At 49.1% G+C, this 27,148-nt stretch overlaps 1 protein-coding gene across 34 annotated transcripts in view; it reads right to left on the reverse strand.

The window, feature by feature from the left end:
• DYSF (dysferlin) overlaps nucleotides 1–18,630 on the reverse strand; it is a 227,193-nt gene extending 208,563 nt beyond the window's left edge. For 20 of the 34 annotated variants that reach the window (XR_014841703.1, XR_014841702.1, XR_014841704.1 and 17 more), the window contains exon 1: nucleotides 9,092–9,276. Coding sequence is in view for 30 of the 34 variants with exons in the window: in XM_085018952.1 (XP_084875078.1) it covers nucleotides 9,092–9,182 (91 nt within the window). In the remaining 4 variants the exon portion in view is untranslated. Of the gene's footprint in view, nucleotides 1–9,091; nucleotides 9,277–17,990 lie in introns of those variants that run through there. The other 14 variants (XM_085018953.1, XM_085018948.1, XM_085018943.1 and 11 more) reach the window with 1 other exon arrangement.
• Between the last annotated feature and the right edge of the window lie 8,518 nt (nucleotides 18,631–27,148).

Consider the following 27,148-nt stretch of genomic DNA (forward strand, 5'->3'; position numbering starts at 1 on the left):
GCCCTAGAAAAGACAAAAAAAAAAAAAAAAGAAGAAAGAAAGATCACCGGAGGAGAGCTGGAAGGCAAAGAAATCACCATCTTGGCCCTTAAGTGTCAAGAGCCAAGGTGTGTGACAGAAAACGATGTGGTGCACAGTCCCGGGCCCCCACTGGAGCCATTCCTGATAAGGATCGTGGGCTCTGAGAGGGGATGTGAGAAGAGCCTCAGAGACAGGAGCAGCCCATCCACCAGCCAGCACCTGGGCACCTTCCCACCACTGTGGGAGCCTCACACCTCCGACACCTGAACGTCAGAGGTGGCCATGGCCTCACCCTGGAAGCCACATCCCTGCCCTGCCTCATCGCCTGGTGAGGTCTACCTGTCAGCAGCCGGGCTGCTGTGTGCCCTGCCCTGCTACTGTCTGGGCCTCAGGCTGCACTCATACCTTCAGGCCCATCTTGTGGGACAGGCCCCTTTCGATGGCCCAGGATGAGCCCCCTCTCAAGGCCTAGACACCCATGGGGGTTACAGTACGGAAAGGAGCACCCTGATCTCCCCATAGCTGTGATAGGACAGACTACTTCCCCAACACAACGATGAGGTAGGAAGCCGACAAAATGCTTGTTTTTGCAACAAAGATGACAATGGAATTTTTAGGGTGATGGGATCATAAAAAAAACAAACGCCAAGACAGGAGTTTTCACTGAGGGAGCACATCACAGTCTGGAACCTGCTCTCACGTTTCTAATGCCTGTCCAGAGACGGTTTACAGAAAGATTGAGAAATACTAAGTAGTCCACCTCCCACTGCATCTCAAAGGCACCACAAAATCCATTGACACTCTAAAAATCCATTGACGGATGAAGGGATAAACAGAATTGGGGTATACACACGATGGAATATCATTCAGCCTTAAAAAGGAAAGAAATTTTGACACCTGCTACCATGTGGATGAACCACAGAGACATCACACCAAATGAAATAAGCCAGTTACCAGGGACTTGGGGAGGAGGAAATGGTGAGTTATTACTTAATGGGAATAGATTTGAGTTGGGGAAGATGAAAGGGTCCCGAACATGGATGGTGGTGATAGCTGCACAATAATACAAATGTCATTGATAACACTAAAGTGTACACTTAAAAATTGTTAAGGGAGTTCCTGTTGTGGCTCAGCAGTAATGAACCCAACTTGCATCCATGAGGATGTGGGTTCAATCCCTGGCCTTACTCAGTGGGTTAAGGATCCAGCATCGCCATGAGCTGCAGTGTAGGTCGCAGTCTCAGCTTGAATCCCAGCATTCCTGGGGCTGTGGTGTAGGCCAGCAGCTGCAGCTTCAACCCATAGCCTGGGAACTTCCATATGCTGCATGTGTGGCCCTAAAAAGACAGAAAAAGAAAAAAAAAAAAAAAAAAGGTGGTTAAGATGGGGAGTTTCCTGGTGACTCAGCAGGTTGAGGATTTGGCATTGTCACTGCTGTGGGTCTGGTTACTGTTATGGCACAGGTTCAATCCCTGGACCGGGAACTTCCAAATGCCACAGGTACGGCCTACAAAAATGGTTAAGATGGCAAATTTTATATTATGTACATATTTTTATTGCTTTTTTTTTTAGGGCCACACCCAAGGCATATGGAGGTTCCCAGGCTAGGGGTCGAACTGGAGCTGTAGCCGCCAGCCTACGCCAGAGTCACAGCAACGCGGGATCCGAGCCGCATCTGCAACCTACACCACAGCTCACGGCAGTGCTGGATCCTTAACCCACTGAGCAAGGCCAGGGATTTAACCTTCATCCTCATGGATGCTAGTCAGATTCATTTCCACTGAGCCACAACAGGAACTCCCCTTATGTACACTTTAATAGAATTTTTTTAAGTGCAAAAAAAAAAAAAAAAAAAAGGGCGGAAGATGGTAAGGACACAGGCAGTGGGCCTGGGATCTACCAAGGAGAGTCTGGGTGGGGGTGAGGGAAGGAGGAGGAGCAAAGCATGTCTCAGATTCTGACAGGGAAGCAGGAGTAGCTGGTGGGGCCGTTCACCTAGAGAGGGAGCAGAGAGAAGAGGAGATAGGAAGTCTCTTGGAACTCCCAGAGGGAGAGAGAGAGAGAGAGAGAGAGAGAGAGAGAGAGAGACATGGGCTGCTTCTTCCCATGAGTCAGATAATAAGACCTACAGTCAGAGGTGCAAGGCTCCTTCAGATCCTGCTGGCAGCCTCTCATTTAGTTCAGAAATCTTTATTGAGGACTTGCTCTGTGCTGGGCACACTCTGGACACCTCATTAGAAGAGTCATCAGACAAACAAAACAATGGGAAATCAAGGTTACAGCAGAAAACCAAACAATTGTGGAAACTCTGATACCGACCCCACCACCTGTGCCCAGACTCAAGCCTGTGCACCCCAAGACTAGGCAGCTGTCCCTCCCTGCTTTTCTCAGCACAGCCCTGCTCTTCTCACCCTCAAGAACTCCCTGATCACAATCTTTCTATGTCTTAACTGAATCCACACTTTCCAAAAAAGAAGTGGACAGGAAGGGCTGGCAGCAGGTGGATACACTGGCTGCAATGGAATGCCTTCTGAGAGGGGTAGTCTTTAAATTCAAAAAGCCAATTAGAACTGGAGAAGATTTTTTTTCAGTTTTTAAAAAAATGATTTTTTTCCATTATAGTTGGTTTAGAGTGTTCTGTCAATTTTGTACTGTACAGCAAAGTGACCCAGTCACACATACATATATATACATTCTTTTTCTCACATTATCCTCCATCATGTTCCATCACAAGTGACTAGATAGAGTTCCCAGTGCTACAGAGTAGGATCTCATTGCTTGTCCATTCCAAAGGCAAGAGTTTGCATCTATTAAGCCCAGATTCCCAGTCCACCCCACTCGTTCCGCCTCCCCCTTGGGAACCACAAGTCTGTTCTCCAAGTTAGAACTGGGGAAGATATTTGAAACATAGATGACAAAAGTTTGAACGTCTTTAAAATATAAAGAGTACTGACAACTAATTAAGAAAAAGACAACATCTCTTCCTTCCCAAATTAAAAAGCAATTCAGTAAGAAATAAATGCAAATAGGCAATAACATTGAAATATCACAAATACTATTTGAACCTAAGAAATTCTTTAAAATTTGCATGATAATGTTTTGTGTTAGCAGAATTATAATAACTCCCCATACTTAGCTAATGGGAAGGTACAATTGATGTAGATTATCAGAACACTTTGGGAAATGCAGCAAAGCCTTAACTGTAACTTCGGACACAGCAATGCCACCTCCGGCATTTACCCAGAGGAAATAATTAAATATGTGGGCAAAGATGTAGTCACCAGGATATTTCTCACAGTGACACTATAATTTAAGCATTGAATATAAATATTAAAAATCTTATACAACCCAGATATTCATCGACAGGGGCTTAACTGAATTACGGTGCATCCACAGAGTAAAATATCATGCAGCCATCTTAAAAGGTGTGTAAAAGAATATTTACTGGCCTCCAAAAATGCCCCTGATTTATTACTGAGTGAAAATGTAAATATGCAAACCTTTGCAAAACGATATCTGGATGGGATTATCTCTAGAGGGGAAGACAAGGGGGCAGGGGGCTTCTGATGGAGGGTGAGACCAGAAAGGTTCATTCCGTGACCTGGGAGGTTGACATGGGTGCTCCCTTTCTAATTTATCCATTAAACAGAGTTTCTCAGCCTTGGCACTATTAACATCTGGGTCTGGACAGGACTTTGTTGTGGGTGTCATGGGACTGTCCTGTGCACTGTAGGATGTTTAGCAGCATCTCTGGCCTCTACCCACCTCATCCCCCCATCCAGTGGTGATGACCCAAAGTGTCTCCAGATATTGCCAAACGCCCTGAGGAGCAAAATCTCAGTCCCCAATTGAGAAGCACCACCTTGAGGCAGACATTTCTATTTTATGTACTCGCTTGGGTGTTAAATTTCACAACTAAAATTGGCTGTTTTTTTGTTTTTTATTTTTTGGTCTTTTTAGGGCTGCACCCTTGACCTATGGCAGTTCCCAGGCTAGGGGGTAGAATCAGAGCTACAGCTGCCAACCCTGAAATTGCTTTTTAAAAAAAAGGAGAAAAAAGGAATCTTGGAGGAACTATGTCAAATTGTTAACAAGTTAATTAGAAGTAACAGGACTTTTTGCTTTTGCCACATGCCTTTGTATAATACATCCTTTTTTACATTGAGTACATATTATATTCGAAAAAGAAAACAGGGTATTTTCAATGCTTTAATGTCACTTGTTAAAAAATTATTATATTTTTTTAATAACCATGTATAACTTTTTTTTTTTTTTTTTTGTCTTTTTTGCCATTTCTCGGGCCGCTCCTGCGGCATATGGAGGTTCCCAGGCTAGGGGTCGAATCGGAGCTGTAGCTGCCAGCCTACGCCAGAGCCACAGCAACGAGGGATCCGAGCCGCGTCTGCGACCTACACCACAGCTCACGGCAACGCCGGAACCTTGACCCACTGAGCAAGGGCAGGGATCGAACCCGCAACCTCATGGTTCCTAGTCGGATTCGTTAACCACTGCGCCACGACGGGAACTCCTAAAAAATTATTTGAATGTAACTTTATTTATACTTCTATATGAGTCTCTCTTACTATCTTGTAAATTATTTCGTATCTTTCTCCTACCATATGAGTGTGGAAATCAGATTTTATCTTTGCACATTTCCATATAGTACGAAGCACTTAATATATGTTCAGCAATTGTTTGGGGGGGGGGGGTTATCTGTTTGTTTTTGTCTTTTCAGGGCTGCACCCTTGGCATATAGAAATTCCCAGGCTAGGGGTCAAATCAGAGCTGGCCTACACCACAGCCACAGCAATGCCAGATTGGAGCCGCATAGGCGACCTACACCACAGCTCACGGCAATGCCAGATCCTTAACCCACTGAGCGAGGCCAGGGATAGAACCCGGGTCCTCATGGATATTAGTCCGGTTCGTTATGGCTGAGCCATGACAGGAACTCCTATGTTCAGTAATTTTTAAATGCTTGAATGAATCATGAAAATTCACATTTTTTGTATAGAAAATTATGTTATTTCCCAACATTTAGATTCCATGCTAATTTTTTTAACATTCTTTTATTATTATTTTCCATCATGGTCTATCCCAGGAGATTACCTACCCATTCTAAATGTAATAGTTTGCATCTATTAACCCCAAACTCCCAGTCCATCCCACTCCCTCCTCGACTCTCCCTAATGTCAATTTTAATGTTCAAAAATTTAGATTCAGAGAGCTCAGTGCCCCTGAAGACCCCCTTCACTCTACAGGTGAGTCACCTGGGCCTCTTAGGAGGATTTCTGTCTTCCAACAGTTCTGTAAGATTCTCCAGGCTCCTGCCCAAAGCCCAGAGACTCCCAGAAGATAGGAGAGAGGGAAGGGGGGAAGGGAGAGGGAGCAACTGGAGAGACACGGGAGGAAGAGAGAACCTGATGGGAGGAGGGAAAGGGAAGGGGCAGCAATGACTCGGGTTCTGGCTGCTGAGCCTGGGAGAAGCAAGGTAGAATGTCACCAAGTGGGGGCACAGGAGATCTGACCTTCAAGGAAATAAGATGTTTGAGCTCCAAGAGAATAGGGATCTGGTTTTGTTCCTAGATGCATCCCCAGCACCTCAAACTGCACCCCGCACATAGTAGGTGGTCAATAAATATTTGTTTGATGAACTAAGTGCATGAATGAGGGAGTGGAAATCACCACGTTAGAGGGTGAAGAATGGGCAAGGCGGAAGAGAGGTACAGATCATTAAATGCCATAGGAAATGAAGCTGCTCATTCACAAATGGTGAGTCAAAAATATCTACCTGGGCCAGGTAGTCACAGTAGTTTTAATTAACTGACTAGTTAATTAATTAACACAAGAACAAAGAGGTGATAAGTATTCAATATTAGCCTCTATTCTGAAGCTCTCAGAGAGGGAACCTAAAAAAGTGCCCTTGGAATCCAGCCTCCCCGAGCTCATGGTCTATTTTGGGAGGCAGGTCCTGAAATTACATCCGAGCCTGGAATGCCAGGAACAACTGTGAGACAAGTGGGCATTCGGGTGGGAGCCCAGCACACGGTGTGGCCCCTTCCCTGCCAGCAGGCCGGTCCCCCTGTGCCATGATGGGCTCCACAAGCCTTCTCACTCCTGACTGTGTTTCCTAAACATTTGGAGATTTTTTTAGAAACACCTATGTCTGGGCCCCTTCCCCAGAAATTTAGCTTCAAGAGAGGACGGGGAGGTGGACAGGGGTCTTTTTAAAAACTCAGCACTTGATGGAGTTCCCGTCGTGGCGCAGTGGTTAACGAATCCGACTAGGAACCATGAGGTTGCGGGTTCGGTCCCTGCCCTTGCTCAGTGGGTTAACGATCCGGCGTTGCCATGAGCTGTGGTGTAGGTTGCAGACGCGGCTCGGATCCCGCGTTGCTGTGGCTCTGGCGTAGGCTGGTGGCTACAGCTCCGATTCAACCCCTAGCCTGGGAACCTCCATGTGCCGCGGGAGCGGCTCAAGAAATAGCAACAACAACAACAACAACAACAACAAAAAAAAAAAACTCAGCACTTGGGAGTTCCTGTCGTGGCTCAGCAGTAACAAACCCGACTAGTATCCCTGAGGACATGAGTTTGAGCCCTGGCCTCACTCAGCAGGTTAAAGATCCAGCATTGCCTTGAGCTTCAGTGTAGGTCGCAGATGTGGCTCGCATCTGGCGTTGCTATGGCTGTGGCGTAGGCCGGCAGCTGCAGTTCCCATTAGACCCCTAAGTCTGGAAACTTTCATATGCCACAGGTGCAGCCCTAAAAAGACAAAAAAAAAAAAAAAAAAAAAAAAAAAAAAAAAAAAAAAAGCTCAGCACTTGATTCCGACAGGCAACAGGGGTAAGTACCCCCAACCAAATGATCTGTAAATTCTGGTCTGATTCTAACAGCCTCCTTTCCTAAACATCAGTTTGTCCCCAAATTCCAGCATGAATACCCCTGTGGGGCAGGGAAGTAGAGTGTCACATTAATTTCACCTTTCACCACATCTCACATCAGTGGTTCCAAAATACCATATATATACCTGTATCAGGTACATAAGTGCAAATTCTTAAGGTACTTACACCGGCTGCTTCAGAACCTCTATGGATGGGACCCAGGAATCCGTTTTTCAAGCACACCCTCCAGAGGATTCTCAGGCTCAGTAAAGCATGAGGACCGCTGCTGAGACTCCCAGGCACATCTGGAAGATGGCCAGGGGCTGGGCCGAAAAGGGCACACACCACAGAGCACCACCTATTTGCTCTCAGCACTGGGCATCCTGATAAATGGTTCGGGTTGCCACCTTCAGGGAGTCGTGGGATCCTAACTATGGAGCAAAGTACTGAGCACAGACTGGCTGGGGCGAGTACACCAGCAAACCAAACAAGGTGCTATTCATCCCTAGGGGAGAGACCAAAGCTAGCCAGGGGAATCCTGGGGGACTTCCTGGAGAAAGTGGCATTGCAGCTTTGCTAGGGGCTTGTCAGTGCAAATAAATTATAAGGCATCATAAAGGGTGGGAAATGCAGAGATGGGGAGAGGACAGCAGCTGCACGTGCTCAGCACCTGAGCGGGGGCAACAGCCAAGAGATTCAGTAGATTCAGACTCAAGGGTAGTGCCCACTCCAAGCGCTCCGTGCCAGGACTAGGACACTTCACAGAACTTTCCCAGGTTTCCATTTCCTTATCTGCAGGATAGGGAGATGAGTAGCTATGACGAAACAGTTAGAGGACCAGGGCAAGAGATCGGTGAACAGACTCAAAAGAGGTCCAAAGCATCTGAAAGACCATGTCAGATTCTAGGCTCAGGGTGCTTAAGGAACTTCTTTTCCAGCCAGTGTTGGCCGCGTCGTTCCTACACATGAATGGCTTAGGCAGATTCTGATGGACAGGGGAAGCTGCACTTCATAGTAGGCACCCAGAAATACCAACAATAAATGAAAACTGCCAAGTTTTCTAAAATGTTTCGACTCCCGCTTTTCAAAAAAGGAATAAAATGTAAGTGGTCCCATAGCCAAGAATAAAAGCTACTCTCACTTCTCACTTTGCCAGACTGTGTCTTTCATCTATGGTTATCATTATTTTGAGGGGCTTGGGGAGCAGATGGAGATGGTGCGTCAGAGCTAAAGGGCCCCTTTTGGGTACTCCCACCATTTTCAAACCTTCTGAAAAAACCAGCCGCTTGTCCCTCTATGTTGGACCATCTTTTGGGCTGCACGTTTTTAACACCACAAAACCACAGGATACGCCTACTGGTAAGAGGAAAACCCTCTCCTCTCTCCTTAATTATCTTTCTTTGCAGAACTGGAGTCCTGACTCACAGCCATTGTTTCTTCTCTTAATTTTGACAGATCCTTCCTCTTCCCTTTCCCCATTCCTGAGACACCTCCTCCCATGGGAATGTCTGCCTTGAAATGGGGACTAAAGGTGCCTGGTGAGAAGGGGGTGAGGTGTGAGTCGTTTGTAGCCCCAGAGAGACCCTCTCTTGCCTAAGAACCACATGCAGGCACTTAAGGGTCTGTGCCTTAAAACAAACAAAAACAGACAAACCAAGAAAACGCTTGAACTCTCAAAATTCCTTGCATCAAGGCAATTTCCGCCCTATTCTATCCCGTTTCCTCCCAACTGAAACACGGCCGATTCAATATGACCAGTCTTGAAGAAAGATGGGCAAAGAATGAATGAAGTCAAGACACAACTTTCACGGTCTCCACTCCCAGTTTTTAAGCGATCCTGATTCTTTTCTCTTCTGCATCCATCCTCCAACCCATCCTCACCACTGCCCGCTAAAGACTTGCACATTATTCCCTCTCCATATCGTTCTTAGAAAAGTGGTAACCGTTTACTTAGAAAGGTACTTTCAGTTTCCCAAAATTGCAGAGCACTGTGGCATTTATAGTGCTTGGTTGCATCCTCCTCGTCCACTCTGCAGAAGACAAGAGTTGAGATTTCTCTGAGATTTCTGTCCCAGCTGACATGTGGCCTGGACTAGAGTCAGTGCCAGAGCCAAGGCGACAGACCCGGCGGTGCGCGCGCAGTCTGGGGCGCTGGCGCCCGGGAGCCGCAGCTATGGGGCTCTCACCTCGGAAAGTCAAGCTGGCGACCGGGTCGCTGCGCCGGTCCTTCTTCACACTGGGGAGGTTGCTGGCCCTCACCAGCTGGCAACTCAGCATGGTTCGGCCTGCCCCCACCGAGCAAGCGCCCGGCTCCGCGGCAGCCGCGCCAAAGGGGAGCTGTCGCCTCCGCTGCGCCTCCGCAGAGAAGTCCCAACGCCTGGGAGAGGCCGCAGAGAGGACACCGGACACCCGCTGGGCGGACCCTCCCCTCCGGCCCCTGCCGGGATCCGCCCTGCCCGTGGCGGGCGGGGCGAGGCAGGGGTCAGGCGGGCGCCGGCGGGGGCGCTGGTCCCCCCTCCGTGGGTCCCCGCCCCCGCCGGGAATGGAAGTGCGGCTGACGCGGGGCGCGCCGCTCCGGGACACCGCGCCAGCCTGCCTACTCACGGGAGCCCCCAGCGTCCCGGCTCGCGCCCGAGCCCCGAGCGCACCAGCGCCGACTTCGCAACCGCTGCTCTCCTGTCCGCTGTGCCCAGGCCAGCGTGCTGCGGACGCCTGGAGACTGTGTGCGAAGGCAGGAGGAGGGGGAGACCCGGCTGCCGAGACCAGAGTGTGTCCGCGGGAAATTGCAAGCGTTTGAGCGCTGAAGGAGGAGCAGGCGGAGAGTGCGCTGCGCTCTGAGCCCCCAGCCCCTGCGCTGCTTACCTCGGCCTGCCATGCCAGCCCCTTGCTCGCCTTCAGTGCCCAGGTGGCCCTAGAGTCTCTGGCGTTTGAGCCCTCGCGAAGCGCCTCAGAGCCTTTTCAAATTCACTTGCGTGCCCTGGAGCATCGGTGCCCTGCTACATCCCAACACCAATCTCTAGGTCCCCTCGCCCCCGCTAAGGGCGGGAGATTTCTTATAGCCGTTAACACCTGTTCCGTGTTCCGTCCGATTCCTCTTCAGCTGATGAAGTCCACTCGGGTCCAAGATGACTGTAGAGCTATACCCTGCATGTCCCCAGAGCCCACCAGGTCTCTGGCACATACTGGGGCCTGGTACTCAGTGAGGTTTCCTCCCAAGAGGGCTTGTATTAGAAATGAAGATCACAGAGTTCCCAGTTGGGGCTCAATGGTTAACGAATTCAGCTAGGAACTATGAGGTTTCAGGTTCGATTCCTGGCCTTGCTCAGTGGGTTAAGGATCCAGCGTTGCCGTGAACTGTGGTGTAGGTCACAGACGCGGCGCTGGAATCCGGCCCACGTTGCTGTGGCTCTGGCGCGGGCCAGAGGCTAGTAGCTTGGATTAGACCCCTAGCCTGGGAATGTCCATATGCCGCAGCAGCGGCCATAGAAAAGACATTAAAAATAAATTCTTAAAAAAAAAAAGGAGTGAAGATCACTTTAAGACTGTTTATTATTAAAGTCTTTTTGAGATAGGATCTCACTCACTTGCAGCCTAAATCATCCTTACTGACACCCACGACTGTGGTACCATCTATGTGCCCACAGTACCGAGACTTTTCCACCACTACCGTCTCCTGCCTTGGCTGCCTGGTCCATTAGCCACACTGGAGCCAGGTGATCTTAAAACAAATATAATCAGGCCCTCCTCCCCCTTAAAATCCCTCCAAGGCCTCCATGCCCTCTGGATAAAGCCTTTCCTCCCTTTCCTCTGCATAGGAGAAGATAAAGCCACTCAGCCCCTGACTCTCTGAGCTCCAGCTTCAGTGGCTTCTCAATTTCTGGAACATGCTGAGTTCCCTACAAACTCAGAGCACTCTGTCACCTCCCTGCACCTACCTTCCCCTCTCTTTTAAAGGGCCTCCCCCACATCCTTCAGTCCCTCACTTCCCTCCTAGTCTAGGATGGGTCCCCTGGCAAAGAACTGCACGTCAGCACTTTCCCTTCTTTGTAGGCTTCCCAATTGCAAGCAATATCTACTTGTGTAATTATTACTGCCTTGATTTCTGGCTAGATGGTGGAGTCGGTGGATAAGGGGAGAGGCCAAGTCTGTCTCAGGCAGCCAGGGATTCCCAATGCAGGGTATGGGCTGGCCTGGGATTGCTCTGAGGGACCTTGTACTTGACCCCCCAGCCTCCCTTCCAGCCGGTGATGAGGCTAAGCCTGTGGTTCTCAAAGGGATAGTGCTGCCCCCTAGGGGTTATTTTGAGTATGATTATTTGGGATATATATTGTTTTACCATCACAGGGGTTCCTGGCTTTGCACCTTTCCCCTGGCACACAACATCCTGGCCCCTTGTCCTGTTCTAATCAGTCAGAGGTGGCACAAGAAGTCTTTAGGGGCATATCTAACATTTCCAGAGGAATGTTCAAGGGACTTTTACAAATACTTGGTTGTATCCAAGGAACAGGGTCTCCACACACCAGCTCTGTAAACCAGAACAACAGCAGCTGGTGGCCTGAGCGCTTCCTGAGGCTTCTTTCTCATCCTGGCTTCCTACTTCCCAACCTGGCTGCCCTTCATGTCTCCCTGATCAAACGGCTGACTGGTCCCTTGGAGATGTCATACTGGAGCCTGTTGTTCAAAGGCACTTCCTCCCCAGTGGGACTTGTATCAGGGATGCAGCGCTTGTGGACAATGTGTTGAGATCCTAACATGTTTTCCCTCCCCCCACAAAAGGTGTCCTCCCCTCCTTCCATAGAAATGTTCCAAAGAGTTTTAATGGACGCATGGCCACCCCCATAGGTTGACTACATTTCCCAGAACTCCCTCAGTTTCTTGGCTAGTTGTGGCCAAGAAACCAAGTGATGACCAAAACTACATGACCAGAAGGGCTATATGTAACCACCTGCAGTGAACTGCCCAAGCTGCCTTGAAAACATATCCCAAGTCATCATACCCCAAATTCCCCCTAGGGGGCAGCACTATCCTCTTTGAGAACCACTGGCTCAGCCTCATCATGGGCTGGAAGGGAGGCTGGAGAGTCAAGTACATTGTCCACCACACCAACCATGTTGTCAAAAGGACCACGGGGGATAGCAAAGCAACAAGACAGAAAGATCCAGGGTCCTGGACAGCCCTGTGGGTCAGAAGTTTACCAGCCAAGGCTGCTTACTCATCCATCACTATACGGCTGAGAGACCATCGTGCTCACATCATGGTTAAATAGGGCTCCCAAACCAACAACCAGGTCTGCATCCCACCTAAGGCAGTAAATTCAGCTTCTTGGCACCTGGGACCACTCCAGCCCCACTGCGAAGGTGACAGGGTGGCCAGTAGTGGGGGTGGGGGGGAAGCTTTGAAGCTGAGTTTGCATAGCAAGCCTAGTTCTTCCTTGCAATTTGATGTTAACTGCAATGATATTCCAGGGCTGAAAGAGATAAGGGAGGAGGAGACCAAAGCTCTCTCTCCCCTGTCGCCCCATCGGTATAGTCACGGAAGGTATTGACTGAGAACCCCAAGTGAGAGGAGACTGGCCGCCTGTTCTCTGAGAGTCCAGGACCACAAACTCCAAGATTAAGCAAAACCCTGTGCACCAGATGCTGGCCCTGGTATCTCCCGGGACACATCCAACATGTAGACCTGTTGTTTTTGATCAACACAATGTTTTATAACAACATTGCACTTTAACTAAAGGGGATCTGGATTTATAGCATCCCTTAAAAAAAAAAAAATCAGAGAAGCTGGCACATGAGACCTAGTTTTCTGCCTAACACTGATTATCTGGCACCTGTGGCCGGGAGCATGCAGCTCGGCTCCCCCTCCACCACCACTAACCCAACATGCAAGCGCTTCTCCCTCTGGCCTTATGCCACCTGTCACGCTCCCATGGGCATGTGGGTTCATGACCCCTGTCCTCTTATGTCACCTATGTGGAGTCCTATCTTCCTACCAGTCAAGGAGGAAGTGCTTCCAGGAGGACTCCTTCCTGCTCTTGGAGTTGGGCCCGCCAGCCTCCTCTCACTCGGTTTTCCTAATGTCTTGCTTTTTTTTCCCAATGCCTGACATGCGCTATCCAGGAAGCAAATAAACCCTGCCCCTCTGCTACCAGTGACACCAGCCTTGAGATGAACATCCTGTATGAGAGTTTACAGGACTCCTTCAGGTCACATTGGCCAAAGTCCCAAAACTTGCAGGAGTGTGGATGGTCAAATGGATCTTTCTCTGCTCTCCTCTCACATTCACTCAAGAATCTGTATCTGACAGATCTTCCAATCCGACCAGCGGGTTTAGAGGAGCACCCAAGCATCCACCAGGGCTGTCAGGCATAGACAGCACAGACAGAAGTGATTCTGGCCATGGTCATGACTACCTGACGATCGGGAAGAGCTGTTCAGTAGCAGGAACAATCAGACAGCCCTGGGCGACCATCCCAGTCCACCCTGTTCTAGTCCTGTGCCCTGAGGCATGTGCTTTGACCTTTCAGAATCTGTTTCCAGTTCTGTGACATCTAGAGAATGATACTTCGCAGAGGTGTTGGGAAGATTAATCCAGACACTAGCACTTCCAACCTGGCCCCTGGCGCACAGTAGGTATACCATAGATGTTAGCGCTCTTCCTGCTAAGACTTCAGCCTAAGGAACCAATCTGGAAAGAGATGACCATGCAGATAGTAGAGAAAGAAAGAGACTTGAGCCTGGGAAGAGGGACTAAGAAGGTCTCAAGAGAATAATTCCAAGATAGATCTAGCCTGATGGTGAGGGCCACAGCCAGCCATCAGCCAAGTCGACAGATGTCTTGGGCTGAGAAGGGACTGCTCTGGGAAGGGCAGCCAGAGGAGACAGGACCAGGGTCCCTTGAGGCAGAGGAGATGGCCAGTCACCATGCAGCTCATTGTGCCCAGTCCGGTAGGACAGTAGGTGAACAAACAGAACTGGTGATAGGCTTGACTAGGCAAAAAAAATAGCAAGGTGTACAGTGATTTCTTAGTCCATGTGAGTCATAATAATAATTATATTAAATATAATGTATAATCACATATAATAGTAGTAATGATAGTTAACATGGATTGAGTGCCAGGCACTGTTCAAAGTGCTTTATGTGGATTAGCACATAAACTCTTCAGAACCATCCCTCCAAAGATTCCAACAATTTACAGATGAGAAAACAGGCACAGAGTGGTTAAGCAACTTGCCCAAAGACACAGAGCTGGAAAATGGCTGAGCTGGGATTCCAAATCCAAGATCCCAAACAGTCTGAGTCTGGAGCCAGTACTCTCAGCTACCATCCTTCTTTCCCTCTTGGTTGATGCTCTCATCCCACTGGAATGTCACCAAGGCTACCAGCTATCTGCACTCCTGAGCCCCTCCACCCCACTGGACTGGCTAAGCTTAGGGCCTATGCTTACAGTGTCCTTTTTCTAGAGCCCCCGGTGCCTGCCACACACACTGCAGCCTGTCCACCTCAGTGCCCTATGATCTGTGGCCTTGGCCTCAGCTTATCCAATCCTGAGCAGCCACCACAGGCCTGCCAAAGGTCTTGAGATGGCCTGGCACAAGGGTACTGCCCAGAATTAGCATCCTGGGCCAACTGGTGCCTGATTGGTCCTATGAGATGCAGAGAGGCTGATGCAGAAGAGCAGAGACCCCTCTGGGATAAGAAAGCATCCTCCAGAACAGAGAGTGAGAGAAAGGGAGCAAATGGCAATGGGAAAAATGAGCAAGATAAGGTAGGATGTGGAGGGCTGCATGCAGACTGAGACTGGTTCTGGGGTCCATTCCTTCCCTTCCACCCTTTACTGATTGACTTTCGTAAATCAGAGTGAAGACCAGACGGAGAGGATAGAGCAGTTAAAGACAGGGTTCTGGAGCCAGACTGCCTGGGTTTGAATGCAGACTCCATCACTGATCACCGTATGACTTAACTTCTTTGTGGTGCAGTTTTCTGCAGAATAGGGGTGATAATAGTTGCTACCATATATGGCTGCTAGGAGGATTAAGTACTACATATAAGTACCTGGTACAAATTACAACTTGAACGTGATAAAGCTCACAGTAAGTGAGCTCTATTTAGAACAGTACCTAGCACTGAGCATGATATAAGTTAAGTATATCTCACTGGATTGTTGTGGGGTTTTAAAGAAACAGCCTCTGAAAATGGTACATTGTTTATGCTTAATGAATGACCATTCTCTCTCCTTGTGATGAATACACATTTTCAAAATTGGACTCCTCCATCTTTGGGTCATTTCTCATACACTGCACCGCCTGCAGACTGGCACTCCCCCCATTCTGACTCCACCCCGTGCCACGTACCCCACGCGCTGCCCCCCCACCCTGTGCTGGCTCAGGTCCTGGGTGCCCCGGGTGTGGGCAGCACATGGTATGTTTTCCAAAGAACTTCTTATTCATGAGCGTGGACACTGAAAACAACAGAGGGCATGATGATGGGGGTGGGGTGGGGGTGCTCTGGCCATGGTGTGACCTTGGCCAGACCCCTGCAACTTCCCTGGGTCTACCTGCTCATCTGCAAAAGGGAGTAATATCCCCGCCCATGGGCCTCACAAAGCTGCTGTGAACATGAAGTGAATTTAGGCACACACAGGAGTACCTGTTAAATTATGGGAGATTACAGTCAGGAGGGGCTTTACGGGCCCCAAACCTAACAGGTCTGGGAAGGCCAGATCCAGGCCGGCTGGTGTGGACAGGCTTTCCAGAAGGGTGTTCTGTTCCTAGTAGTGTGTCCCTGAGACCGGAGCCTTCTGTGTCATCATTCACCAACCTGGCCCCAGACAGGAGAAGGAGGCTGAGCAGGCCTGGATGCCGCAGGGAGGCCAAATTTGGACATGAGTTAAGAGCTTGGCCAACACGCAGGAGGTGGACCATGGCCAGGGCTGGGGGAGGGACTGAGCTCCCCATGACTGCCTGGCAGTGATTGTGATGACGGGGAGTGGGGGATCCAGCCAGCCCCCTCCGCGGGCTGGGGGCAACTCCCCATCAGCACAACGTACTTCCTTTCCCCCCAGGAAGCGGGAGCCCAACCAGAGGAGCCAGGCTGCAGCAAAGGGCAGGACTGCAGATGACAGCAGATAGATGGGGGAGGGGCTCCCTCAGGGCATGGATAGAGTTGGGGGTGGGTGATGCTCCACAGACACACCCTGGGGGCAGACATAGGGGTGGGAAGAGCCACACCAGTGGTACTTCTTGTGGGAAAGCACTTCTGGGGTTAGAAAGTGCTTCCCTATTCATTATACAGTCTTTCCTTTCTCTTCCCAGGGTTCTGAGTCTGGCCCGGGTAGGGGCACCATGAAGTCTGAGGCAAGTGTGTGTACTTGGGGTGGGGGGTGTCGTGAGGAGGGGGCTATGGTCAGAGAAGGTGGAGGAAAGTCTGGTTCAGGCTGAGCAGGCACCAGAGGAAACAAGACTCCTGAGAACAAAGGCAGGAGCTCCAAGGTGGCCCTTCTTGCATTCCATGTGTGCACCAGACAGCTCCAGAGGGTTCTGTTCATTAAGCCCGCTCAGCTCTCAGGGGGGACTGTGCTGGGGGAGGGGCGCTGGGGCAGGAGGCGGCTGCTTAAAGCCCAGGATGCCTTTTCTCCCTCTGGCAGCATGGTGTCCTCCCTCCTTTCAGCCAGGGAGATATTTACAGAGTGAATGGTCTGCAGCTCGAAGACCAGGGCCCTCAGCCAGGCTGCTAGTCCCAGCTCTGCAGGTGACCCACAGATCTGACCTGCCCAGAGCAGGAGGATGCAGAGGAAGTGTTTGGGGGGGCCCCATGTGTGCCCCTGTCCTTCCCCTGGAAACACCTTGATAAACCTCATTTCCAGAAGCAACTTCAGGAAATTGGTCAGAGCAGGTCAAAGCACCATGTTAGGAAAAAACACAGCTGGAGTGCACCTCCCACTACTCCCCCCACCCCCCGCCAAGCTCCCTCAACCTCACTCTGGTGCACACTGCTTTCCAGGCCACAGGCCCACTCAGCAACTCTTTGAGAAACTGGAAATCTCACACCTGGGAATATCTGTGTGTGTGTGTGTGTGTGTGTCTTGCATTCTGAGTATCAACTCCTTGGAGGTGCAGGTGTCACATGTGCTCCCAGTATGCATGTGTCTGGGAACAAGTAGGTCCAGGAGCTCGTGAAACTGAAAGGGAACATCTGCTGGATGGCCAGAGACAAGCTGATGTTATGATTTCTGGAGGCCTGGGATGTGGCCAGATCTTAGGGACCACGGGTGAGGCAGGTAATAGAGGCTGAGAGGTAATCTGCAGGGTGGGTGGGGAGGTGGGGTCTTGCACTCATACCCCCAGGTCCTTCTCCCCCAGTGTGAATTCAAACCCACAGACCCAGCTGTGGAGACCCCCAGCTCTGGCTCTGTCAGGAGGCTGGTCCTTCCCGAGAAGCAGAAAGGGCCCAGCCCTCACCTCCCAGAGAAGTGGGTGAGAAGACCTCCCCGGCAGGAACTCCCAATCTTACAGGGGAACCTCACTCTGCTGACTGAAGTACCACCCCCAACGTGCTCCACTTCCCACTGCCCAAAGCAAGGATCAGATCCTTGGACGGTGGGCGGCGCCTCTGTCCCCAGAGCCGCCTGCCTGCCAGTCCAGCCTGTGATAGAGAGCAAAGGCCGAGCAGAGCCGCCAGGCCTCGGCCGGGAAGAGAGCAGGATTATTAATTGGCTCGGGACCAGCCTTCCGGAGAGAGGCGGGGAGCCCTGCAGTACAACGCTTTGCAGCCCACAGCGCAGAAAGGCCTCTTTTAGGACATACAGAGAGCGGGAGGGGAGATGCTAGCCCCGACTTCCAGGCCCCCCTTAGCCCCAGTCCCGGTTCAGCTTTCAGGCCAAGGAGAAGCAACGCTCAGCCACCTCTCCCTCGTCGCCTCAGTTTGTCTCTGAGTCGCCTCTCCCCAAGGGTGCGTGTCTTTGCAACAAAGCCACTCAGCCCTGAGGGGTCTAGTCTCACCTCCCGGTGCTCTCCCGGGTGGAGAGAGGCAGTGTCCGCTCCCCGACCCCCACGCTCCCGGTCCAGGGGCATTGTGGGCCCCTCCTACCTGCAAACACAGCAGAGCAGTAGGCATCGCTGATGTCGGAGTCCTGGGTGTGGACGTTCTCCGCGTAGAGGATGAAGACCCTCAGCATGACTGGCGCGAGTCAGGGCCTCGTGCGCCCAGGGCGCAGAGAGGGCTGGGGAAGGTCGCGGAGGGCCGAGGCGCAGCTCGCGGATCCCCTCACTGGAGAGGGCTGGCGGTGGGAGGCGGGTTCTGATCACTGGCTCCTGGCTCAGAGCAGCGACTCTTCAAGAGGAACAGGCGGTCTCGGACGGCTCCAGGGGCCTCCGCTCGGTCCCCGCCCCGGCTGCGCTTAGCCCGCTGGTCAGCGAGCGCTCTGAGAACAGGGGCTTCTGCTCATCTTCCGCCCCCGCCGCCCGACCCGGGCTCGGCTGAGCTGTAATTCAATGCTCCGGCCGCAGACTCTCCCAATGACACGGCATTTTGCACCTGGCGGTGGAACAGCGGACTGGGCGGCGGCCGCGATGGCTGGGGACTGGACCAGGGCTCCGGGCACCCAGCGCAGTCCAAATCTCGCTCCCGGACAGGAGAAAGGCTTGGTCCCTCCCCTGACCTTCCACCTCAGGCAGTGCGCGACGCCAAGCCTGTCGCCTCCTCCCGCTGCGGGGATTCCAGCACTCTCCCTCGGAGCCAGCCGGACCGCCCGAGGGACACGCTGGGGAGCAGGCGCAGGGCCTGCGCTTTCCCGAGAGAAGACCGAGCTGAGGAATTTCATTGACCGGCAGCGCCTGCTGCCTTAGAAACTTTGTACGCCTCTTCTCCGGTTGTAAAAACAAAACATGCTACTTTTAACACAAAAGCATAAAAGAAAGGAATCGCTGAGTCTGAAAATTACAGTATTAACATTTGGATATTTACCAGCCCAGGCTTTCCCCTGTGAATGGCATGCCTAGAAACATGTAAATGACAGTATTTATTGTATACTTGAGATCTGAGTGTGTGCAGTCCTGTGTCCTTTTTCAAGTAACATTTTCTTGCATCATTAAACATTCTTTATAATTTTTTTCAATAGCTACATAATTTTCTATGGTATGAATGTACTGCATTCACAAAGCTTTCTTCTATTGCTGCGCACTTAGGCTCTTCCCAGATTCTTAGCATCATAAAGTGAGAAATCTATTTTGATAAAAAAAAAACTGAGATAAAACCCATCTCCAGCCCCCTCTACTTGTTCCTCAGATGGGATTCCTAGCTTTGGAATTATAAGGGCACAGGACATGCCTTTTTTAGGCCCTAGTACCTGTTGCTAAACTGCTTTCCGGGAGCTGTGTGGACCCACTCCCAGCAGTTTGGTGACTCACCTCCTAAAGTGGGCCACTTGGATGGATATGAGTGTGCAGCTGTCAGCACAACTTCTTCCCCAGCAGCACAGGGGTAGCACACACTCCCAGGGCAGGAAGGTCAGCTGCTGACAGGGAGCTGGCTTTGCCTGATATGAAGGTACCAGGAGGGATCAACACTCCCTCAAAAGTCTGTGATTTCAAGCTCAGAATAACAGGAGTTCCCGTCGTGGCTCAGTGGTTAATGGACCTGACTAGTATCCATGAGGATGTGGGTTCAATTCTTGGTCTTGCTCAGTGGGTTAAGGATCTGGCATTGCCATGAGCTGTGGTGTAGGTCGAAGACGCGACTCAGATCTGGCATTGCTGTGGCTGTGGTGTAGGCCAGCAGCTTCGGCTACAATTCAACCCTTAGCCTGGGAACCTCCAAATGCCATGGGTGTGGCCCCAAAAAGACAAAAAAAAAAAAAAAGAAAGAGATCAGAATAACAGATATTTCTTGGAATCATTTATGGTCCACCTGCTGCAATCTGCACATCCTCTCTCGCTTGCCTTTATTTAACACAATATGCGCTTAGGGGGAAAGTAAAATGAAAGGGCTTACATTTAATCATTCATTCAACAATTATGTATAGAATTCTACAACATGCCAAGCACTGTCCTTGGTGATGGGGACACAAGGGCGAACACAAGTGTCCCTGTTATGGGGCTGAACTGAGTTCTCCTAAAACCTGTACATTGAAGTACTAACCCCAGTTAAGAATGTGACTATAGGGAGTTCCTTGGTGGCCTAGCAGTTAAGGATTTGGCATTGTCACTGCTGTGGTGCAGGTTCAATCCCTGGCCCAGGATCTTCTGCATGCTGCAGGCATGGACAAAAAAAATAAAGAATGTGACTGTATTTGTAGATAGGGCCTTTAAAAACTTTGTTAAGGAGTTCCCGTCGTGGCGCAGTGGTGAACGAATCCGACTAGGAACCATGAGGTTGCGGGTTTGGTCCCTGCCCTTGCTCAGTGGGTTAACGATTCGGCGTTGCCCTGAGCTGTGGTGTAGGTTGCAGACATGGCTCGGATCCCACGTTGCTGTGGCTCTGGCGTAGGTCGGTGGCTTCAACTCCGATTCGACCCCTAGCCTGGGAACCTCCATATGCCAAGGGAGCGGCCCAAGAAATAGCAAAAAGACGAAAAAAAAAACCCAAAAAAAACTTTGTTAAGCTAAAATGAGGCTGTTAGAGGAGTTCTCCTTGTGGCTTAGTGGGTTAAGAACCTGACATAGTGTCTGTGAGGATAAGGGTTCCATTCCTGGCCTCACTCAGTGGGTTAAGGATCCGGTGTTGCCTCAAGCTGCAGTGTAGGCCGGCAGCTGTGGCTCCAATTTGAGCCCTAGCCTGGGAACTTCCATATGCTGCGGATGCAGCCCTAAAAAGAAAAAAGAGAGAGAGAGAGAGAAAAAAAAAAAAGTGAGGTTGTTAGAGTGGGCTCTAATCTAATACAACTTGGCAGTTTGTTAGAAGGAGAGGAAATTTGGGTGCATGAACAGACCCCAGGGAGGCATGCACACAGAGGAAAGACCACGTGAGGATCACCCAGTCTGTGATATTTTGTTATGGCAGCCTGCAAAATTTAATATAGTCCTTGACTTCAAGGGGTTTTGACTTCAGTGGAGGAAACTGATGCTTATCAAGTAATCAAGCCAATCTTCCACCATTAAAATAAGTGCAACAGAGGATGGAAAATGGTGGTGCGTGAGAGCAGATAGGAGGGAGTTTATCTAGTCCCAAGACAGTGAGAACTATTTGAGATGAGATCTGAAGGTCCAATAGGAGTTTTGGCAAGACTGAGATTGGGGCAGAGGACAAGGGGGTTCTCAAGAGAAGGAAGGCAATGATCTGGGTCAAAGTCCTGGGAAGAGGACAAGAACATCCCGACTGGAGTGCTGATTGCGCGGGAGGGAAGGTTGGAGGAGGTGAGGCTGAAAAGAACCATACAGGGCTTGTGGGAAGCTGCCTACAGCCCAACAAGTCCAGAGGAATGACAGGATCCGGTTTACTTTTCAGCATCTCCCTCTGGCTGCTTTTTGGAGAATGGGGTACCAAGGGCCAGAGTGGAGGTGTAGCCAGTTAGAAGCTACAGCAGAGGGTCAAAGTGAGCCGTGATGAAGAAAGTGGGGATGGGAGGAAGTAAAGTTGGAAGCAAGTGGGAGGGACATTCCATGCACAGGTGGAGTAGATCAAGTTGCTTGCTGCTGAACTTGGCCTTTATGTGTTGCCGGAGGAAAAAAAACTTTGGCTTGGATGAAGTTGACTGATTCATTCATTTAACCAGCCTTTACAGGGTGCCTCATATGTGGCAGGAGTTTGTCAGATTCAAGTTTTAGAAAAGGGTATCAAGTAGAAAGTAAAACTTAATTTCACTGGGAAGAAGGGCAAGAAGCCCTGTTGACCTCGGGAAAGCCCAAATTATGGTCTATTTTTAAAGAAGTACAGTTTGGCTCCATTCAGATGCATAAAGTAACATGAACCTGCCGTAAGGCGGAGTTAAAATTGGATCTAAAAAAGCACTTAGCTGCTTGCAAATATAACGTGACTAAAGTGATTTGAAAAGAACCAGTTTTCTTTATAGGTTAAATATTCTTCCTTTTTAAATAGTGAATCCCTCCACATTTTATTTAGGGTAACTTGAAGCACAATTCTGTTTCTAGCTATAAAAGAACCTTGGCTGTGACATTCAAGGTGTATGAAGCACAGCTAGTGTCATATTTCTGCCTGCCTTCTCTCCTTTGGAACTATGGTTGGGATCAGATCAGGAGAAGAAATATGTGGACATTAGAGCTTTGATGTAACCCAGAAAAATTCCTCAGAGGGTAAGGTGAGATCTAGGTGTGTGTGTGTGTGTGTGTGTGTGTGTGTGTGTGTGTGTGTATGTTATTGTCAGGGGGATTTTTGTGGGCTACAGTCCATCCCTTACTTGAGGCATCATGAGAGAATAACCATCATGGCTGTCGTGTGTGGTGTGGTTGCACAAGTAATGCACTGAACAATGATACACAGTGACCCTCAGAGACCATAACTGTATCAAAATCAGGATCTCTAGCTGGAGGTACTAAATAGGTAGTCAGTCATCTTCAGCGTAAGAAACCCCTAAATGTGAAATCCACCCTGCCGATAGCTCAGCTGACCTGCAGAAGTTAAACATCTTTAAGTGGTTAAGTTTATCTGTTCTTTCTGTTTTGGCTTCTACCTTTGTTGTCTTGATAAGTGATCCCTGCTTCATCCCAGGGATTTACGAGATTTAGCAACGTTTGCTTAGATTTATCTATATTTACCAGTTAAGTTTGTTCAATTCTTAAAACTCTCTGGAATTACAGTTTGGTTTCTCCTCTGGGAAAGAAGTAATCCTTCTCAACTTGGGCAATTTAAGGAAAAATTATTTGAATCTTCAAGATCAATCCATTTTTGCTTCTATGAGCTCAGGTCTTCTGGAGCCACATGCTCTAAGTTCTGGGCAGAAGAATCTGGTAGGACAGGGTATACCAGAGGCAGAAAGTGGGGTGCTGTTTTATTTATTTATTTGTTTGTTTTTTAATTTATTTTGCTTTTTAGAGCCGAACCCGCAGCATATGGCGGTTCCCAGGCTAGGGGGCAAATCAGAGCTACAGCTGCCGGCCAACACCACAGCCACAGCAACGTGGGATCCCAGCCTTGTCTGTGACCTACACCATAGCTCATGGCAACGTCATATCCTTAACCCACTGAGCAGAGCCAGGGATTGAACCCACATCCTCAGGGATACTAGTTGGATTTGTTTCTGCTACACCACAACGGGAGCTCCCAAGGGGTGTGTTTTAGTTCCCAGTGACCATATGACCACTGACAGATTTAACATCTCTGAGCCTTAGTTCCCTCATCTGTAAGATGAATACAATTACAGTTTGTCATGAGGATAAAATGCCAATAAAATGTATGCAAAGCAGTATTTTAGGGTCTTCCCACATCAAGGCTGCCTTTTTTCTCTGGTCTAGATAGTATTTTTATTTTTTTGATCACAGCAGGTAAGAAATTAAAATACATTAGGATACAGAGGCTGTTCAAAATATGTTATTTATTATTTATTTCCTATTGAATACAGGATGTGACTCTGTTCCTGCCCTCTGCTGAAGGTAAGATTTTTCTTTCTTTCTTTTTTTTTTTTTTAAGGGCTGCACCTGTGTCATATGGAAGTCCCCAGGCTAGGAGTTGAATCAGAGCTACAGCTGCAAGCCTATACCACAGCTTGCAGCAATGCCAGATCCTTAACCCACTGAGTGAGGCCAGGGATCAAACATGCATCCTCATGGATATTAGTCTAGTTCCTAACCTGCTGAGCCACAATGAGAATTATAAATTTTTTTTGAGATTTTCTTAATTGTCTGGATTGTGCAGGGCCAGGGGATGGCTTCGCCTTGCTCAGTCTTTGGGGGCTGACAGTAGAGGATGCCTACTTTCAAAGCCAAGTGTGGTCGTCAGAAAAATGCCTCCACAGAGATATATTCAATTCCGAATCCCCAGAACCTGAGAATATTGCTTTATATGGCAAAGTGTGATTAAGCCAATGATCTTGAGAAGGGAAGTTTATCCTGGATTATCCCAGTGCGTCCTGCATACCATCACATATATCCTTATTAGAAGGAGGCAGAGGGAAATTGGACAGGTGCACACACAGAAGGCCAGGTGAAGATGGAGGCAGAAATCAAAGTGATAGGGCCACAAGTCAAGGAATGTCACCAGGAGATAGAAGAAGCAAAAACAGATTCTCCCCCAAAGTCTCCAGGGAGAACGTGGCTCTGCTGACACCTTGAACTTGGACTTCTGGCCTCCAGAACTGTGAAAGAATACATTTGTTGTTTTAACCATCACAGTCGTGACAACTGGTTGGAGCAGCCTTGGGAAACAAATGCACCAAGCCTCTGGCAATGCCACCAGACCATTATTGAAAAGGGCTTCTTGCTTTAGGGCAGAAAGGGAGGGTCAGCTCTCCAACCTCACTGAGACACCAAAGGACAAGTTGGATACTATTTTCCAATAAAACATGGAAAGAATGAAGAAAAGCAGCAACAGATTTTAACAGAAGAGAGACTGCGTAAACACCACATGAATTCTATGTTCTCTGCCAAGCTTGCTAAGAACCACCGACCCTGCGCACACTCTAGTCGTCTCATCTGCTTCCCCTGAGGAGAAAAACTCTCAGTGGTGTCAGAAGGTTTCAATTTTACATGAAAGGGAACCTTTTTGAGAATCTGCCATAATAAACACTTAGTAAACACCCAATAAGCAGAAATATTTTTTGTTTTGTTTTGTTCTTTTAGGGCCACACCCATGGCATATGGAAATTCCCAGGCTAGTGGTCGAATCGGAGCTGTAGCTGCCAGCCTAGGCCACAGCCACAGCAACACAGGATCCTTAACCTGCTGAGCAAGGCCAGGGATCGAACCTGCATCCTCATGATTACTAGTCATTTCCTCTGAGTCACAACAGGAACTCCAGAAAATGATTTATTTTTATCTGTTCAGGCATGGCTGATATCCAGAAAGGAGTGTGTTCAGAATGGAGGGTTGGGGTTTCTGGGGTCTGAAATTCTCCATAAGAGCCCATCCTGAGCAGGCAGTGGGAGCAGCCCTTCTGCTGAAGTGCTGAGGTGGCTAGGTCTGTATGCATGGTCCTCACTTTGAGTCAATTCCAAAGGATAAGGAGTCTCCAGAGAGGATGAGGATGAAGGAAAGCCTGTGCGTGCGCGCGCGCGCGCGCACACACACACACACACACACACATGCACACATGCACACATGCATGTGCATGCAGATGTGGCAGATGCTGGGAGAGAGGAGGGAGAGTGAAAGTGTCCCTCCAAGGAGATCCAAACTAAGGTGATGGAGGGTAAGAGCAGGAATTAACCTTTTTCCACAATGAAGCGCTCATCTTCTGGAAGCAGCTACAACATCCCAGGATGCAGCAACCTTAGCAAATGTGAGATTTCCTGTGGGAAATCAGTCTTAGAGAGAGAAGAAGCAGGTCCTGGTGGTGGATGGCTCTCTGCTGAGGCACAGAATGAGGTCTTCTGCAGAGGTGATGCCCATGAAGAGGAGCAGGTATGAGGGGCACCTGCTCTGTGTCCTGGGGCCCAGCTGAGCCAGAGAGTTTACTGCTCTCTGCAGCTTCCACACCAAAGGACTCCCTTTGCTACCTGGAGAGATACCCAGCAGAAAAGGCCTAAAGAATATTTCTAGGAGTTAAGAAGGCAACAAAGGTGGAATTTTCAGTATTTCTTCATTGGCTGAAGGCTGAGACGTTGGCAAAGAAAGGACACCAAGAGAAGTGACTATTTGACTTAGGCATGTTCCTTAAAGTGTGCTTGATCCGAAAGTCCTCTGCCTTGGAATCTTCTTGTAAAATGGAGAAATCATGGGTTTCTCAGTACTTCTAGAGCTACTGAATCCAAATCTCTGCAAATGGCCCAGGAATCAGGCTTTGTAAAGCTCCCCAGTTATTCTCACACAGACTGAAAACCAGGAAACGCTGACCTAGGTAGCATCAAAGAACAGACTTTGGCTCTTTGGCTCATAACCTAAAGTGCCAGGTGAATACATTCTTGAATCCAGAGGGTATATGTTTCACAAGGACTAAGAAGACTGTGTTTGTCTGGAGATTGGCTTTAACTGGGAAAAGAGAGCATTTGGAAGAGGGGAGGAGGTAAGGGAGATAATATTCAGCTCAAAACTGTAAAACCAGTAAGACAAGAAAAGGACAATGGCAGCAGTGTAAAAGGATGACTCTGGAGTCAGACTCCCCAGATTCAAACCTTGGTTCTCTTTACCCTCTAGCTGTATAGCCGTGGACACCTTACCTTACTTTCCTGGGCCCTGGTTTCCTCGTCTGTAAAATGGATACTCTAGGAAACCTCTGCTTCAGGGGATAAGTGCTTGCGATGATGAACTGTATGTGTCAACTTGACTGGGCTAAGAGATGCCCAGGGAGCTGGTAAACCATTATTTCTGGGTGTCTGTGAGGTTGTTTCTGGAAGAGATTAACATCTGAATTAGACTAAGTAAAGACTACCTTCACCAATGCAAGCGGGTGTCATCCAATCCACTGTAGGACCAACAAGACGGATCAGAACAAAAAGGCAGAGGAAGGGCAGATATGCTCTCTGCTTGAGCTGGGGCATCCGCTCCTCCTGCCCTTAGATACTGGCGTTCCTGGTTCTTGGGCCAGATCAGGACTTACACCATCAGCAACCTCCAGTCCCACCTGACCCCACTCTTTCCTGGTTCTTGGGCCTTTGGGTTGGGACTGGAACTATATCGCTTGCTGTTTTTGGGCCACTGCTGGCTTGCAGATGGCAGATCCTGGGACTCCTCAGCCTCCATAAGTGCAAGTGCCAATCTTCCATATATATATATACACACACACACATATATATATCTCCAAATTGGTTCTATGTCTCCGGAGAACTCTGACAGTGCTTTATAAATATTTTATCTGCCTGGTGCATAGCGTGCATTCAATAAACACGAGCTAGTTATTACTATTGTTGTTTTATTATTATTACAATTTGAATGTGTAGCTACTGTTTAATTTCATAGGATTACAATGTTAGAAATGAAGCCACAAGTAATAGTTATGATCTCCAACATCTGTAAAAATGTTTGTAAGTTGTCCTAGCACATCCAGGCTGCTAAAACAAAATAACAAGGACTGGGAGGTTCATAAACAGAAATCTTTTTCCCACAGTCTGGAGGCTGGAAGTCACATCAGGGTGCCAGTATGGAAGAACAAGGTCTCTTTTTCTGGGTGGCAGACTTTCCATTGTGTCCTCATTTGGTGGA

Source organism: Sus scrofa, chromosome 3 (assembly GCF_054392235.1).
Source record: "Sus scrofa isolate SSC_HxYL_T2T_F1_AM1 chromosome 3, Sscrofa_HxYL_maternal_Yorkshire_Landrace_v2.0, whole genome shotgun sequence".
Taxonomy (NCBI): domain Eukaryota; kingdom Metazoa; phylum Chordata; class Mammalia; order Artiodactyla; family Suidae; genus Sus; species Sus scrofa.